Below are 18,836 nucleotides of genomic sequence, written 5' to 3'. Positions count from 1 at the left end.
GAGAATTAGAACAGATTAACAGGTTTATCAAAAACTTTGCAAGCAATTTTTCCATCAATCATTACCTCACCACTTGCTCAAAACCTGCTGCATGCAATTCCAATTCTTGCTTCTCCTAAACATATCAGCAATTAATACAGTAATCTCTTTTCATTACTAGTTTTCACTATGGGCATACTCCATTAGCCGAGAAATACATAAGAATTAAAGTATGTATCTGGTCCATAGGGAAAACAATTTGGATTAACAAGATAAGAGCATCACTTTAGCACTGCTCTGGCAATGTAACTACCAGACTATGCTCTTTTTGAAATGCAAAACAATCAATATTCTGATGCAGGTTCAGCTCATATCCACAAACCCAAAACTTTGTCTCAAGGACAAAACTGAATGACAAAAATCATGCTTAGAGCAGTTTACACAGCAATTGTTTTTAAAAACAATAATGAGATGCAAATTATGAAAGTGTTTGACAGTTAACTAAAGCTGAGAATAAACATTAGTTTCTTTTCTTGTAGAAAGTGTTTAGTTGATCACAGCAGTAGTTCTTTTAGGTCTGTCCATAGTTTACCACAGAGGATACCAGATACCTGTAGATAAGCCACAGTACTTGAACAGTAAAACTAGAAGCATATTGTACTGGTATAAATTAATACAATAAATTTGTAGATTAGAGTAAAATTTCTAAGATTGAACCAGTCCTCAAAAAGCTGATCCTGTGAGACAGAAACAAGTATTCAAATATTCAGTAGACAACGAGGAAATACAAAACCTCTTTGTAGTCAGCCAACAGGAACCACAGAAAGGTTTCCCAGAAATACAGACACCATTCATTCTGCTATTTTCTATTTTCTCTTTACTTAGCAAAGAAAACAGCCTGTAATAATAACAGGGACCCTTTATGACAACCATAATATGAATTTTCACAGTATCACAGTATCGCTAAGGTTGGAAGAGACCTCGAGGATCATTGAGTCCAACCTGTCACCACAGACCTCATGACTAGACCATGGCACCAAGTGCCACAGTCCAATCTCCTCTTGAACGCCTCGAGGGAAGGTGACTCCACCACCTCCCTGGGCAGCCTATTCCAATGACTCTCTCAGTGAAGAACTTTCTCCTCACCTCAAGCATAAACTTCCCCTGGTGCAGCTTGAGACTGTGTCCTCTTGTTCTGGTGCTGGCTGCCTGGGAGAAGAGACCAACCCTCACCTGGCTACAACCACCTTTCAGGTAGTTGTAGAGGGCAATGAGGTCACCCCTGAGCCTCCTCTTCTCCAGGCTAAACAATCCTTGCTCCCTCAGCCTCTCCTCGTAGGGCTTGTGCTCAAGGCCTCTCACCAGCCTTGTTGCCCTTCTCTGGACACGTTCAAGTGTTTCAATGTCCTTCTTAAACTGAGGGGCCCAGAACTGGACACAGTACTCAAGGTGTGGCCTAACCAATGCAGAGTACAGGGCACAATGACTTCCCTGCTCCTGCTGGCCACGCTATTCCTAATGCAGGCCAGGATGCCATTGGCCTTCTTGACCACCTGGGCACACTGCTGGCTCATGTTTAGGTGGCTGTCAATCAGCACCCCCAGGTTCCTCTCTGTTTGGCAGCTCTCTTTAAGTATTTTGTTTTGAAAATATGAATGTATTTTCTCAAAATGCCTGTATGCATAGCATAGCGTGGTGGATTGAAGCTCTACATTCATCTTAAATTTCTGGTTTACATTGCTATTAAATCCAGATTATTATTTTTTGCTGTCACAATGCTACAATAAAAACCCCAGAGCTAAGGAAATCTGGTTCTTGTACATTTACTAAGTTTCACAAGATAGAATCAACTCAGTTTTTTGTAAAATAAAAGGCTCTTAACAAGCAAATGACAATATTTAAGTTCCAGCTTTTACTTTGGAATAGTCACCACCAGTAATATTTGTAGGTGATTCCTCTACAAGCTCTTGCACTCCCTTCAAAGAATTATCTCCTAAAATGCTCAAAAGGCTCTGTCTCAAAATTATTGCTTATCAGATCATCTTTCTTTATCCTTTCACACCATCAACACATACCCAAAGATTAAATTTCTTATGTGTGTTCATTGCAACAGAACCAGAGTTACTGGGAATTTCTCTTGTCTGGTTTCAACAGGTAATGACACTAATTCATAATGTAGTATCATTGTCAGAAGGTGCAAAAACAGAAAGTTGAAGGTAACAGTCTGAAATAAATGTGGTATTTCTGACACAAATTTGAAACGTGTAGTGTTTAACAGCTCACCATTTCTCAGAAAAACAACTGCCTTCATCTTTGCTTCCTACTCCTACTCCAAATCCTCAAAGGTAGTGAAGTAGTAGGAGGAAAAAAATTGAAAAGCAATTATTTTCTTTGAAATACAAAACTGATACTGAATTAGTTTCAAGATCATCAGAATATATTGTTTGCTGCTTCTCTGTCCCCACAAGAAAATGTTTTCTAATTTCTCTTTTCCTTTTTCAAGAATCAATAGCATGCACTCTTAACTGTTTAAAAACACACACACACACCCCCAAAAACCTACCTGTGGCTGAAATGGTGGAGCATTTGGCCCCTGCATGCCTTGTGATTGTTCATCCATTCTATCACGTAAAACTCTCCCTTATGTCCTGGAAAGAGAAACACAGTCACTACACTGCACTTCAGTCTGTGCTTGTGATCAGTGAGTGTCAGAAGAACTAATTTCCTCATTTGCATGCTTAACATTTAACTATTCCAGTTTTGGAAAGGAAGCTTTCAGCTGTTCCATGAAATAGAATTAAAATAATAATAATTTTAAAAAGATAAAAAACACTCTACACACCTGAAATTATGAAGAGATGTGCTTTATCCTACTTGAGCCAAATAAATGTCTCTCTGATAAAAGCTGCATCACCCCATTAATCTTCAGAGGCACCAACCATTTATCTAACACAGATGTCTGCCGGATGGTACTTCAGACATATGGGCATCATGAGAAGCACTACACTGGCATGAGAGTTAAAACTGCTGCCTGCACACTATCTATGTTGCATTAATTCATCTGTACATTTTAGGGAGCATGCAAAAGTAGTTCCATCTAAACAGAAAAACCTAAACATGTAGTAGACTCATTACATTCTGACAAGATGACTGAGACAGCTTTGAGATACCACATCAGGAGCACAGTGTCTAGTCCCAGCCATGAACCTCTCATAAACCATCAATAAGATGGGACAAAAGATGCCTGCCAAGTTCCCCAGACAGAGAGGCACAGGTTGCAAAGGGTGCCGAATCATTATTAGGAAAATGCAAATGCTCACAGAGCTTCCCCTCCACCCCCAGCTAAGCAAATCCATCTTTAGACTACTCAACATTTTGTTGAGGGGCAGTAGGTGCAGTATCCAATTATATTGGCAACTGTGAGAGCCATCTCTGTTCAGATGAAGACAGAAACACTCACCAGAAACTCTGAATGCAAACATGGAAATAAACACTTACATAAATAAGAGACAAGACCTGAACAACTTCATCACACAGTGCCTCTGCCTATTACCTGGTCAAATCTACAGAGGAACAAGAGGTACATGTCTGACTAGAAAACTATTCTTGCTTTTCACTATACTACTTATTTTCTTGCTTTCTGGTCCAAATGCTGCAAGTTCTAGAAATGGTTTGGCATAAAACACTTTTTTGATAGCTTTCAAATCTTCAACATGAGTAAATTTCCTATGATAGATTAATTCAGCTCATTCTACATACTTCAAAAACTGCAAACATCCTTCTGTACACAGAGCTACTTGTTTCACAAACCTTTCCTTAGAATGAGGAAAATTTTTCAAATACCATTTAAGTTCAGTATGAAAGTATACAATCTATTCTGTTAAAACACAAATAGTCCCAGTACTTTATTTAGAGAACACTAAACAGGCTAGAAGTAACTCTCAATAGATGGCAGTTTCTCAAAGCCTACTGCAAAGTATTTATGAAGCTCTAACAAACAGCTTGCGTTCACAGCACCATTGTTATTCTTGCAGCATCACTGTGGTAACATTACTAATAGATAAACTAATCACAAAGCAGCTTTGCAAAGCTTCTCAATATACTTCCCTAGTGCACTGAACAGTGCATTGGACACACAAACCCAATCATTATCCATCTGTTTTCATTCCCCTGTTTTAATGCAGTCACCCCATGCCGTTCCAGTACCATCAGCTATTTTAACACCAAACCACAGCCATCCTCCCCAGTGACTAAGGGTCCCAATAGCTTTGCCCGCCTATCCTTAGTACTCTTGCATAAAGCATACAGCTTGGAACTTTCTGGTTTTTTGACTCTTAGCTATAATTAATCCAAACATAAGAGAGACTCAAAAGAGCTATTTCAAGCAGGTCAAGAGAAAAAAATAAAGAAACCGAGAAGAGAGGGCAGAGGAGACAGAAGCTCCAAAGGCTGTTGGAATAAGCGTGGCGAGAAAGGAAGAAACGTCTGATGGGATACATGCTGCACAGCACAGGCTAGGCAGGCACTCATTTAGACAGCCCTAGGACACCAATATTGCCATTTATTACAAGTTCTGTAACATTCCCCATACAACCTCCCCACCAAGGCAAAAAATCCTAACAACAGCATTGATAACCAAACTGTGGTCACAAAATTGCACCTGAATTCTTCAGTTGGAGTCACAGGGGGTTATGCAGTTGAGAAAAAGTTCTGAGGGAGGAATTTGCGGCAATCTTGACAAATCTTCTGCTAATTTCTTGTGGCAGAGATCTCCATCACTGCCAAGAAAGCAAGAATTCTTTTCTTGAGTGCTATTTGGAAGAAACTCTACAAGAATTTAAATCTTTCCAATAGAATCAGTATTTCTACTGGCAGTTGTGCAGTGTTTTGCCAGTGTTGTGCCATATTCAAGACTGTTGACCACAATGCACCAATAGGTAATTCTATGGGTCACTTTCTTTCAAAAATCCTAAGGAGAAACAGAGTAAACACAAAACTTTTCACCCTCTGTTGCAGACATTTATCAAAGATTAATGGAATCTAAGATGAGAAGTTTAGATTATGTATGTTAATTCAGGAACTACACAACCCATTCATCTGGTCTGAATGGTCAGAGGCACTGAGTGGAAGTGTTTGGGAATTTACGTCTGCCTTTTTCTCTAAATTTACCCCCCAAACACATAAAAATTAAAGGGAAGAAGTCACATCATTATCACTCTGCACAGCTCTGCCTGCTGTGCTTGTTTTTATAATAAAAGCAGGTGAACTAAAAAGGTAACAAATATTCTACCATAGGAAGCATGGAAGATTTAGTCACTTGTGGATTTGTTGCTGCTTTTGCAGAGGGAAGGCAAAGATCAGTATTTTGTGTCCACATACGAAGGTGTTTTTTTTAAACTTGTTTATGTCTTTGAAGATTGCATGGTAGAGTCACAATTTAGAGTAATTTGGCATTTTGATCATATAAAATGCCAAGGATGCAAAACACATCTTTTGTACTGTTTGTCAATAGAAATAAGAATTAGTTTTGGCTGCTTGAAGACTGTTTTCACAGTGAGGAATACCTTTCACCTCGATAATAAACCCCAGAGGTCAAAACATAGTGGTATAATATTGATCATCTTCACATTTAAAATATTGCCCCACTTATTACTCTTCTAAAGGTGGCTTTCAAGTTCTAATTTGTGGTTAAAAAAAAGACACTAAACACACTGCCAAAGAGTCAGCACTTGTTTAAAACTGAAAAGCAAATACAAAAGACACATAAATCACCTCTTTAAACAAGTGATGCAATGACTTTCTTCTGCAAATCCATCACCATGACATGCAGTGGTTCATAGAAAACAGCAGGTGAAGAGAGAAGCAAGACAACTATACCACCAGCACCCAAAACTTTCAAAGTGCCAAACCTAACTGATGTTTTCAGATGCTCTTGCATTGATCATGTAGAAGGAAAGGACTGCTTGTCTTCGTCACACCACTTGCAATGAACAACGACTCTCTGATTCATTTATCTTGCAAAGAACTTTCACCACTGAAGACAAAAATCATTTGGATTCATATCTGTACACAACAGCAATCACAGAAACACAAGCACATGCACTAAATCTTATACTCAAGTTCAGGTTGTTAAAACTTTGAAGGTATGAGAAGACTTTTGTTTAACTACTACTATTTGATATCTTTGGTTTTTTTTCAGTGGATCAAAACAGTAGGTGGCACCTACATAGAAAAGATGCAGGATAAAGTACCTGGGCATAAAGACAACATGGTCAAATTTCATCTGAAATTGCAATTGCACAGTAACTCCTCTGACACTACTCCACACACTAAATTCACAAGACAGCAAAAGGAAGTTAAGTCCTCACCAGCATGTTAGATTATCAAAATGCAACTGCCTGAACTAAGAGTAACAACCTTTTCTTTTCTTCACATACAGGTGTCCCTGTCCTTATCCACTTCCTCAGCAGCCACCTGTCAAAGCTCTGGGATAACCTGCCCACACATCTAAAGATCATGCAAAGACAGGAAGTAACCCAAAATGCAAGGGCACATTCCCACACCCCAACAGTCAGCACTCAGCTTTCCAGCTGATTTCCATCAGCCTTCTAGAGGAGAGGTGGGACTACCCACAACTGTTAGTGAAATCAGAGGAGAGGACATACTGCTGAACAGAAACCAGAGCTCCTCACTGACATTTCACTGGAACATATTTTAAAATAACATTTTTTAAAAGGAAAAAAAAAAAAATTACTTGGGAAATACTTGGAATCCTTGTGACTTCTAAGTCTTGCAACTTAGTACCCCTGAAATCCATGAAGAATTAGTTCAGGACTTGCTGAGCCACTTGAATACTCACAAGTCCATGGGACCACATGGGATCCAGCCTAGGGTGCTGAGAGAGCTGGCAGAGGAGCTGCCCAAGCCACACTGCATCGTTTTCCATTAGTCCAGGCTCACTGGAGAGGTCCCAGATGACTGGAAAATGGCCAATCCACAAGAAGGGCCGGATGGAGGAACCTGGAAACTACAGGCCTGTCACCCTGACCTCAGTGCCAGGGAAAATCATGGAGCAGATCATCTTGGGGCCAATCACTGCACACCTGAAGAATCGCTAAGGGATCAGGTCCAGCCAACTTGGATTTAGGAAGGGCAGGTCCTGCCTCACCAACCTGATCTCCTTTTATGATCAGGTGACCCAACTGGCAGATGTGAGGAAGGCTGTGGATGTAGTCTACCTGGATTTCAGCAAGGCCTTTGACACCCTCCCCCACAGCTAACTCCTGGCCAAGCTGTCAGCTCACAGCTTGGACAGCAGCACTCTGCGCTGGGTTAGGAACTCACAGGAGGGCCGAGCCCAGAGAGTGGTGGTGAATGGTGCCACATCCAGCTGGCAGCCAGTCACTAGTGGTGTCGCCCAGGGATCAGTGCTGGGCCCCATCCTGTTTAATACCTTCACTGATGATCTGGATGAGGGGATTGAGGCAGTCATCAGTAAATTTGCAGATGACACCAAGTTGGGAGCAGATGTTGGTTGGTTAGAGGGTAGATGGGCTCTGCAGAGGGACCTTGACAGGCTGGACAGATGGGCAGAGTCCAACATGACGGCATTTAACAAGACCAAGCGCCAGGTGCTGCACATCGGCCACAACAACCCCATGCAGCGCTACAGGCTGGGGTCAGAGTGGCTGGAGAGCTGCCAAACAGAAAGGGACCTGGGGGTACTGGATGACGGCCAGCTGAGCATAAGCCAGCAGTGTGCCCAGGTGGCCAAGAAGGCCAATGGCATACTGGCCCGTATCAGGAATGGTGTGGCCAGCAGGAGCAGGGAAATCATTCTGCCCCTGTACTCAGCACTGGGCCACACCTTGAGTACTGTGTCCAGTTCTGGGCCCCTCAATTTAAGAAGGACATTGAGACTCTTGAATGTGTCCAGAGAAGAGCAATGAGGTTGGTGAGAGGCCTTGAGGGTGCTGGGATTGTTTAGCCTGGAGAAGAGGAGGCTCAGGGGAGACCTTATTGCTCTCTACAACTACCTGAAGGGTGGTTGTAGCCAGGAGGGGGTTGGTCTCTTCTCCCAGGCAACCAGCACCAGAACAAGAGGACACAGTCTCAAGATGCATCAGGGGAGGTTTAGGCTCAAGGTAAGGAGAAAGTTCTTCAGAGAGAGAGCTGTTAGCCACTGGAATGAGCTGACCAGGCAGGTGGTGGAGTCACTGTCCCTGGAGGTGTTCAAGAGCGGATTATATGTGGCACTTGGTGCCATGGTTTAGCAGTCATGAGATCTTGGGTGACAGGTTGGACTTGATGATCTTTGAGGTCTTTTCCAACCTTACTGATTCTATGATTCAATTAAGTCTTTAAAAGCATGATCAAATTATTTAAAAGAAAAAGCTTAAATGCCCTGCCTAATCACATGAAACACGCTTTTTAAAAACTAGTTTCATAGCTCCAAGTTCATAAACTATTCATACTGAAATATATTTCATGGTATTCAAGTAATAAAGTTACTGCTTTAACAGATGGCAGTTCTACAACAACAAAAAACATTTTCCTCTGGAAAATGCCATTAATAGTCTCACTGATACATGGTTTCCATTAGCTACAGGCTATATACTTGTTTGCTAATTTTGGATCTGAATTGGGGACGGTCAATCATCAGTGACAAAGAAGAAACAGCTATACTTTGAAAAAAATAGAGATTTTTTTAAAATACTCAGTGTTACAGTTCTGCTGAGAATCTGAAAATCTCAGTCTTTTTTCTCTGCAGAATACAGGTGTAACTGCTGCACAAAATTTGCAACGGAGAAACACAAAGTTCCACCATTTGCAGTGTGCTGATCTGGATGGAATGTACTATGTTTACTTCCAGATTACACCTTCAATTAAGCAAGGTATTTTTAGTTTTTACTATAACCATTATTTTAGTTAGCATAGAGCCAAGGCTTTCCAGAACAACTATTCATTAAACACACTACATACTCCTTACTTTCTGGTGTCAAGTGAGATTCTTCAGTATCCAACACCAACTTTAAATAAGAAATGTTAGATACTTAAAACTTTACAACTAATCTTTTCTAACTAAATCTAAAGATAAGATCACCCTCAGCTAAGAGTAAAAAAAAAAAAGTCTATTAATACCAGTTTCCATATAAGCATACAGGCTAAAGGAATATTCCCATTTGTTTGTACCACATATTAACTCTCAGCTTCCCAAAAGCACAATTTAAACCTGGACAGAGCATTCAAACAGTCACCCTGGTTGAAACAGCAACCAAAAAAAAACCCACAAAAAAACAAACACCCCACCCAAACCAACAAAAATAAAATCCTGTGCTCTGGAAACCAGGAGTTAGATTTCTAAACGCCATACTGAATACCCAAAACACAATTACCCAACCCATCACACTGGTGTTAATCCCATCAATTTATGCCAGGTATTCCAAGCATGCCTATCCAATTCCAGCTCTGCTCTCTGTCACCTGGAGGGACATACTGACCTAACTGCAACTCTCAGCTCCTAGATCAAAGCCACATACACTTCAGGAAATAAACTTTAGACCCAGCAGTAACAGCCTGGCCCCTAAGCTTGATGTGAGCAGGTTAAAAAACTGCCATCCTACTGCTTTAGAAAATACAGTGCCTTAAACTGTCATTCTTTGGGATGGCCATTTGGAAGGAATGGCCTTGCTGGCTAAAAACAGCCCACACTCGGTCAGGTCACCCAAACAGACCAACACTCTGCAGCAGCTACTCAGTGCTGGCACCCAGAGTGCAGTTTACAAATTTTCAAAGTGATTTTAAAAGCAGGGGCTCAGGTTACAGACACGGAAGATCCTGGATGAAGCAAGAGAATATAAGCAGCTGTAAACCAAGCATCCCAACTATATCACTCATGTTGCACTACATGACAGCACAGCAATAATTTTTCCAAATAAATGGGAAGTCAGGAGTCGCATCCAATAAAGCAAACCAAATTGGAATCTATCATAGCTTTTCAATATTCAAAAGTAACTTTTCTTCCTGGTGCTCTGCATAAACCAATGAGAAATACATAAAGTTTTGTTTAATGTCATGACAGAAATATTTTGCTTCCAAATTGAAAGTCACTTCAGTTATTTAATAATGGTCTAATTCCATTCCTAAAGACCAGGAAATATTTAGAAAACAACAGCATGGATACAGTACCCCAAAAGCAGTTCTCAGAACACCAGTATGTCCAAAGGCTTTGTACACTTCCTGTAGCTGAGTATCTCTAAAATGCACAAGAAAACTAACACCCCCAAGAGTTTATCTAGATATCTGCTTTCTTAGTTCAAATTAATTTTTTCAAGGTTTCCCTCCCTCAATAGGATGCAGCTGATAAGATGAAGCTCAGCTGGGTTGTAATTTAAGTGCTAAAATGTATTTCAAGAAGACTTTCATCCACCTTCATACCACCAGCATTCCAACCTCAGTATTTAACAGGAGTGGCAAGAGAATCTAGAAAAAAAATTCCAAATAGTAGGGAAACAGCACAAGACCTAGACAGTGCCTTTTCAGTAAATTATTCCTGACCAACACAGACCCTTAGAATGAAATCTGGTTAAATACAACCATATTACTATGCCACACATTCATAAAGTTACATACTCAGCTGAAAAGACAGGATTAGGAATGACAAAACCATGCTGAAACATGTTAAGTATTTCAAAACTAGCCTATCAATGCCTGCCTTCTCACCATCATGACCTGCGTAACTGGTCACAATGTCTATGCTTCAAAGATGTTAAGCCTTTTTTCAATCTGATGTCAATCACAAACTACAAGAAACCTACAACTCATGACATAAGGTCAATAAAATGTTACAGTGAGTAACTGATGGTGTTCTTTGATGTTGCCGACTATTGAAACTACCAATCCTGTGAACAAATATTCCATAAATAACAACAGTTAAATGTATACATTAATAAAGCAAAGTGCATTTAAGCTGATACTCTATTGAACTCTGCCAAGTCTGTCAAGATATTAAATGGAATGGGACAAAGCAATCAAGACTGGAAGAACAACTTGATCACTAGCACAGTAAAATAAGACATTTATCCTGATTAGCACACATACATTATAATATATATGCATACACAAATATACATGTGCCTATGCACATTTATAGATTATGTATATACACACCTACACGTTTGTACACAGAATATTTACTATTAGCTGGCAGTGATGCATTTGAAGCATTTGCTTCACAATGTCAAAAAGTTTAAAATGTGAAAAATCCATACTCATTAGTAACTTTCTCTGCAGAAGCATCCACTTCAGAGAAAGCTGTATTTGCTACTTTTAGAACACTAGAAGTGATTGAAGATAGATGCATATACAAAGTAGGATTGGCCTTCATTTTAGAAACAGTTTCTGAAATCCTTTGTTCTTTTAATACACTACCCAGATCACCACTGCCCATGGGATTGCAGGAAAATTCCTCCCCTCTACAGAGGGACAACACTTGAATGTGCACAACACAAATTCTTAGCACTTACTAATCTACAAATAGCGATCATCTGTCTGTGTGGAAATAGTGACTTTTCAAAAAGAAAAACATGTCCAAATTCCCTACTCATGGGCAGTCCAGTCAAAGCTGTTGAAAAACACACACTGGTTGTTGAAAAACACCCAGACACAAGCTGGGTTAGAAGTTAGTTCCAGCAAGAGCAGGAGCAACCTTAGAGACTTAAAGTAATATGCTAAGGAAAAAAGCATTCCGAAAAAGGACTATACAGAGTTCATATGCTACTTTCTTATCCATTTGCCCCAATTTATCAGACATTTTCATTCCTACTCCAAAAACACATATGCCAGTCTCTGTCATACAACAACTACCAAGAGATCACTCACTGCCAGTGCTGACTAGAAGAATAAAGTCCAAGCTTTCCTGCTTCACAGGTCTGCTTCCCATCCTTTTCATTCATTCGCCTCATTTAAAAAGTTATATTTTGTTTACTTCTCGCTCACCATTTCAATTATGTCACTCAAGCAGATTGCTTATCTTGCAAGGTGCTTCCAAAGGGCTGCATATGCACTAGCTTGTCCTTCTTTGAACCATTTAATTGTTATTTCATATAAACTGAAGAAACATGAACTGAAACTGCCTGGGCAGCAGGCTGCTATGCTCTTATTCAACTTCTGTTCACTTGGAAACAAACAGGATTACCCATTTCTTTATACTGAAGAGCCAGTTATAAAGGACACAGGTGGGTCATAATCATGCCACAGGGAAATGTTTTGCAGGGGACGAAATCTATTTCTAACCACAACACTATCAAGAAAGCCTCTGTAAGGATGCAGTTCTAAGACAGCGTGACCTGAGTACAAGATGCTGCTGTTTCCCCTGCCTTTTAACCACACCTTCCAGAACCTCTTCCTTATAGTGCGGTTCCTGTGGCTACCCAGACTCCTAGGTAAGGGAAACTAGATAAAAACTGGTCTTCACAAAGTCAGTTTTTTCTAGTTCAGTTCCCTGAATCATTCCATTGTAGAGAAAAGGATAGAACTGTGATGGCAAAAGACAGAGGGAAAGACATAGCTGGGGGCAGAGCAGCCCTAACTTAAATCAGTTACATCTATTATCAAATTATATCTCTAACAAGAAATTATATACAAAAGGTCTTGCTTTCTCTTCCTTTCTCTATCACACGATCCAGCATAGCCATCTTGAACTCCATTACGGATTTTTTGCTAAGCTGATTTAATTCCCTGATGCAGCTGGGTTTATATTCTGCAAGCTATGAGCTGAATCAATATATATGGGAGTCTGCTGAGCACCAGAGAAAAAAGCAAGCAGGGCAAGTTCAAAGATAGGAGACATAGGAAAGGATCTGTAGAAAAAACAGAACATCTCCCTTTTGGCAGCAGCACACTAGTGCACTAGCTCACCACATTTCATTTCATCATTAGGTAGAAATGCTAACAAGACCTTAAACTCAAAAGAGCTGTGACAGAAAGGCAAGAGCCAGCCTCGAAAATGCAATTTTTCCAACAAGCCAAAACTTGTGTCAACAAAATACTGTACAGGAAAGTAGAAATAGGAAACAAAAATAAACAGAAGGAAAATCGACCAGGTTAAGAAGTACAATTAAAAAAAAAAAAAAAAAAAAAAGTTAAGACAATTATTTTTTAACTTTAAAACAATTTTTAGAAAGGCAAATATTTTCAGAGAGAAGCAGCTAATCCCTTTCAACCCCAAAACCTCACAATTCCAGTATGCAGGGAGGTAGAAGAGAAGATCTTTCCCTAACAAAGGGAAAGTTTTAAATGGGCGGGGGGGGGGCGGGGGAAGGAAGAAATCATAAAGGGACTCTCAAAGGATTTACTGAAAGTGTAAACAGCTGAGCTTCACACAGAAGTTAAAAGACATGCAGGACAAATTAAAAGGCTGGAATCACGGACAGTTAAACCCATTATTGCTAGGCACCAGGGAAAAAACACCCATTTTGGAATGCTGGCTGCATGCAACTGTGCCACAATCACAGCTGATAACGTCCACACTGCTACAGATGAAGCAGAACACATGTAACTATAAATTCCACATAATCCCTAGAGAAATGTCTAAGTAGCTCCAAAGCAAGTGCAAAACACCACCTTGTGATACCATACTACAGGTGACAGATGCACATTCACAAGCTGAAAAACAAAAACGTAGCTGTAGTGTAGTGTAAAATCTGTGCTACGCCAGCAATGAAGGAATGAATGAAGCACTACACAGAATCAGAAAAGAAACACCAGACATATTGCACAGGCTTTCTACCATCCTCTGACTAGTGCTACTCTGAACCCTGAAACCATGCGTAACAGTAGCAAGTAATCCAGAATCCCTCGGTTCAGAAGTAAAGCAGCTAGCAGCCAGCACACTCACTTCAGAAGCAGGCCAACACTCAAGTTCACAGTTGTTGCTGTGTTTCACATCAAACCTCCACCGACTAAAACATGCAAGATCGACTCCTGCTTATGAAGTATCCTCTATGACTACTTAAGTGCTCTGTTTGCAGGCTGCTAGTTGCTCCTCTTCTGAATACTTACCTGCATGAACTTCACAAACAGCCCACGTACCTAGCACAGAGTTCTGAATTTCACTTAGGGAAAGTACTGGAAGTTCACGGCTGCAAAGACAACTCCTTTTTTGGATCTGCTTTCAGATGAGGACAAAAAGAGTACAGAAGAAGGGCCTCTACAGGACAGAATGCTATGCATTTTCCTACAAGTTTTTACTTATTTTAGATTTAAATTCACCTGTGATATTTTTGTCTTCCAGCTTTCAAGGAATCAAAAATTGTTGTAACTTTTTGTGTTGACAACGTAAGATTAAAATGAACTGAAAAAGACTGGTTCATCAACACTTCACAGCACCTAACTCAAACCTGCCCCAAAAACTCGTGCAAGGATCTATTCTATAGTCATTACATGCACTCTTATGACACTGTAAAGTAATTCATCTGGTCCAACTCAGATCTAGCTATTAAATAAGACAGGACTAATTTTGTTATAAATCACTCCAAGCAGATTAAAGTCTGAATGCAAACTCTCAAATGCCAGATGATGCAAACAACCTATTTCCTTTGTCACCTATAATCAACAGTAAGAAGTTACTAGTATCACAAGATCAACTACATGCAGTGGGCTTTAACAGGATTGTTCATAGTACCTTCTAACAAATTTCTCTTTTTAATGCCTTGCTTAAAATTTCATAGCAAATTCACTTACACAAGTGTATATTCTTTTCGCCCAGCAGGGAATAACAGCACTTGAAATATACTTCATATTTTCTGTCTACAGAAATCATGGCTGAATCAGTTATGTTTCACATGCCAGAGACAAATGCACAGGATTATCTTCACCAGAGAGGCAACTAATTTCAATAGCATTGCTTTTCTTCAGCTTTTTCATCCTATCTGACAGGAAGGATCCTTTTAATACTTAGGAACCAGCAAACAGGTAGCAATACTGTACTTCACTCTAGGTCTGAGCTCCTTCCCCTGTGACTGGGGGAAGGGGAGGTCAAACGGTGATAAATACAACAAATCAGTGCTCTAAAGGCTGCCTTTATAACCACTTTGGTCAGTAATTTTCATCTCTGTTGCAAAGCACATGGAACATAGCTAAATCAAACAAATTTTATGGAAATCAGTCCATTAATTCCTAAGGCTATCAATAGTATTAACCTGCATGAAATAATATCCCACCCCCATCATTTCTAAAGAATCTGGAGGGATTTTTGAGTAAGCCCCAAACAATTAAAAAAAAAAAAAAACCCTTGGCAGTAGAGAAGTTCCTGCAGCTTGACTTTTCCCAGGAGACTTTCCAAGGTAGCATGAACTCATCCGTTCAGCATAGATGTCTGGAACAACGTCAAACTTCAGGAGGCAACAAAACATTAATGGCAAGAAAACTGAACATAGGGCTGGTATAAATGCAGAATATTGTACCACATTTATTAAATATGAGGCTGGGTGGGGGGAGGGGGCTGGTATGCATGAAAAAACTGCTTCACCAAATCGTCTCTGTGGACAAATACACTACACTGGTTATGCTTTGCACAATGGAGTTGAGCTCAGATGCAGAAACACAATAGATATGGGTGGGCTACATGGCTCTATCATACTATTTAGAAGATACCACAGGTCACAGTAAAACAAGCAACTGACTGATTGCATGCCATTTTTCATTTGAGTTTCTCACACACTTTCAGGCCTTCAGATGAACTCTAAAATGTTAGCCTTTTTTCCTATTTGGAAACAAGTTTCTATGGTGAGGATGAGATTCTACTTGCTTAATTCTTGTAGACCCTGTAAGACTCTGTAACAAGTCAACACAAGATTTTTAGTTGGCTAAAATGCCTTTATTTGTTCTCCAATTATTATTTTTTTTTACTCCAAAGACTAACTGGTATTTTAAATACGAGGTATCTATGATAAAGGCAGCGTTATCTGCCCTTACAGTGAACATGTCTTAACTGTGCTTTAAGAAGTCATATTCCCAAATATCTGATGTTTATAAGAGTCATGTATTTCTGTTTTGAAATTAAAGAACAGATGTTATTTTCTTCCAATACCAAAAAACCCCAAAACAAACAAAACAAACACCCACAACACAAAACCATCAAAACCACAAAAACCAGGGGGGCTTTTACGTTGCTACTTTAAAGCTGTCCAACAATGCTTGGTAAGTTTCTCTTTCCACAACACAAAACAGCTTTCCTTCCTCTAAGTTTCTCATTACTCATGAATTAACGGTTCTCTTCTACTGCATATTAACTCCCTCAAGACAATTCCAGTGCAGAATTTCAAATGCAGACATTTCCACAGCACTGCAACACTGAATTGCCTCCTAGATCAACCTAAAAGGTTTTTAAGCTTCATTCTTCTTAAGTCGAGCTGTCAAGTGGTTATTTGCATCTAATCATATGAAGTGCCTACCTTACAGATTAACATTGTCATGCAAAAGTTGACTATTCAATTGGCACAAGAAGTGAAAAAAAAAAAATTAATCAAAAGCGTTTTCCAGGGCCAAGAAACAAGTATTTGAGTGATGTAATGTATGCACACGGCATCATCTTTTATCAGAAGTAGGTTTAACATCCTAAGTAACTTCATCATTCAAGAAGTGATGCTCCTCACAAAATACAGAACAAAACAAAGCACGTTCCACCCTGAACTTCCGAATCCTACAAGTCAAGCAGGCATACAATTCGTACGGACACAAAATGGAATTCAGGGCCAGCACTAGCATAACCGAGGTTGGGTGCTACATAAGATGGGGAATGCGGCAGGAGGAGAAAAAAAAAACCAAACTCCAGCAGATGGAGGATGCCTCACTTCCAGGGTTTCCCACTAGGCCTCGGTTCCGCTTCTGGCGCTGGGAGCCTCACCAATCGCCAAAGTAAACCCGGCAGGCAGGCTGGTAAGTGCAGAGCCAAAGCAACACTAGCTCCTGCAAGAGGCCCGCACGGCCAGGCGTCCCCCTCTGCCCGCCCGCCCGCCTGCCGCGGTCGCGGCTGGTGCCGGGGCCACGGCGGCTCCCCTCGGCTGGAGGCGGCTGCCCGGGGAAGAGGGGCAGAGGCAGGAGACTCCTGCCTCAGCAAGGGCTCTCGCGACTCACTACCACAGGGCCGTGGCTCCTAGAGATCACACCGTTTTTACTCAGCACTGTGTGAAAACTTCTAGACTCGGCTGACCCCCTCGGGGAGCATCCGCTTCCCAGGTGAGAGGAGAGCAAAGGATCCTGGAGGACACCGGCTCGAAACAGCGAGCAGGACTATTGAACCAACCTACTCTTGCGGTGTTAACCCGAAGAGCCCAGAGAGCGGCAGAGGCACGGGGGCTAGGGCAAACAGCACGGTAGCCAGGCCAGAGGCAGCCCGAGGAGCGCTCAGGCGGACGAGCCGGGCCGCCGCTGAGCAGCGTCCCCGGGCCGCCTGCTCTCCTCTTGACACAGACAGTCGTACCCTGTACTAGGGCCAGCCGTTGCCAGACAAGACGCCGCACCAGCTGTAAGTGAGGCACCATCACAACGCCAGGTGCCCCACACAGTGCCCTACAGTGCCCCACTCTGTCCCTCAAGCCGCCGAGCGCCAGACCGATAGCCATTGCCCCGTGTAAGGACCAAACGCCACCACAACCATCCCGCCGCCTGAGCGCGGCGCAGAAAGTTTCTCGCTTCCAGACCCACACGGCTCCCTCCCCCTACGGCGGGTGGAGCGGCAGCTACCGCGACCAATAGCACCGCGAGCGAGGGTCCCGGCGACCAGTAGGAGGCAGCGGGAGGCGGGACTCCGGCGGCCGCCCCCGCGGAACTGCCGGGGGGGGGACACCTCCAAAACGGCAGCCACTACCACCGGGACCCCCTGATGCGGCCCCGGCCCCGCGCCGCTCGCCCAGCGGCCCTGCCGCTGCCCCGCTCACCGGGAAGCTTGGCACCGCCTTCTCCTGGCGCGGGGGCCCGCAATTGGCCTCCTCCCCTCCCCGGCTTGTCGGGCGCCTCAGGCGCGGGGCCGGGCCGGAGCTGGCCGCAGGAGCCTAAATAGGCTCCTGGCAGGCTACTCAGGCACCCACAGCAGTCCCAACTTCCTCTCCGCCCCCCGCTGCTCCTGCCGGGCCCGTAAACATCCCGGCATCCCCGAGGAGGGAGGCGGGGCGGCCGCCGGGCTCCGCCTCGCACCGCCGCCTCCCTCCCGGCCGAAGCCCCGGGGTCTGTTAGCGGCGGCACGTCTGGGTTGGGTCGGCGGCCGGCCGCATGAGGGAGGGGGGTGCCGGCAGCGCTTTCCGTGTGTCACCGGGCAGACGGAATTGTCTCGCGCGCTACTCCTCGCTGCCGGGCGGCCTCCCCCTGCGGGGGACCGGAGCTGCCGAGTTCTATCCCGGAACAGCCACACTCCGGTGTGGGCTTGGCTGGCAACCGGAGAGAGACAGCGTGTATCCAGTGGCAGGGAGCGCCGGCCTGCTGCCTTCGTGTGTGCGGCGGAGTTTGCAGCTGGTTTGAAAATTACCTCGGCTGGTAAATGTTTTGAGATAGAGACTATTCATGTGATGCACGTTTATACTGCCAACACAATGAAGCCTTCGTCTTCACTGGCACACTCATTATACAGTGATTAGGAAAAGCGAAGCGCTCTGCTGGCAGCACCAGAAGTGTGCGGAAGCTCAGGCCTCTGGCAGCAGGGGACTGGTTCTGCCCTCCAGTGAGCAACACGGGTCTATGGCTTTGGCCCAGTCCGCTTTGGAAAACAGCCTGTCAAACAAAGTCCTTTTAAATTTTGTATGTGAATTGTGGTGATCTAGATAAGAGACACTTAAGTATGATCAGGTATGTCAGCTGAAAGT

The 18,836-nt window shown here is 42.6% G+C and overlaps 1 protein-coding gene across 5 annotated transcripts in view; it reads right to left on the bottom strand.

Moving 5' to 3' along the window:
• NEK7 (NIMA related kinase 7) overlaps positions 1-18,141 on the bottom strand; it is a 76,912-nt gene extending 58,771 nt beyond the window's left edge. For 2 of the 5 annotated variants that reach the window (XM_068140913.1, XM_068140917.1), the window contains exons 1-2: positions 17,919-18,141; positions 2,543-2,627 (exon numbers count right to left, since the gene is read on the bottom strand). In XM_068140913.1, coding sequence (XP_067997014.1) covers positions 2,543-2,599 — 57 coding nt within the window. In that variant the 5' untranslated portion in view covers positions 2,600-2,627; positions 17,919-18,141. Of the gene's footprint in view, positions 1-2,542; positions 2,628-2,821; positions 2,847-14,040; positions 14,087-17,918 lie in introns of those variants that run through there. The other 3 variants (XM_068140914.1, XM_068140915.1, XM_068140916.1) reach the window with 3 other exon arrangements.
• Between the last annotated feature and the right edge of the window lie 695 nt (positions 18,142-18,836).

The sequence above is a fragment of the Melanerpes formicivorus genome, unplaced genomic scaffold (genome assembly GCF_026170545.1).
Source record: "Melanerpes formicivorus ecotype bairdi unplaced genomic scaffold, bMelFor1.0.p_v2 SCAF_7, whole genome shotgun sequence".
NCBI lineage: Eukaryota > Metazoa > Chordata > Aves > Piciformes > Picidae > Melanerpes > Melanerpes formicivorus.
The sequence above is the reverse complement of the archived record's forward strand: the minus strand, read 5'-3'. Positions and strand labels throughout refer to the sequence as shown.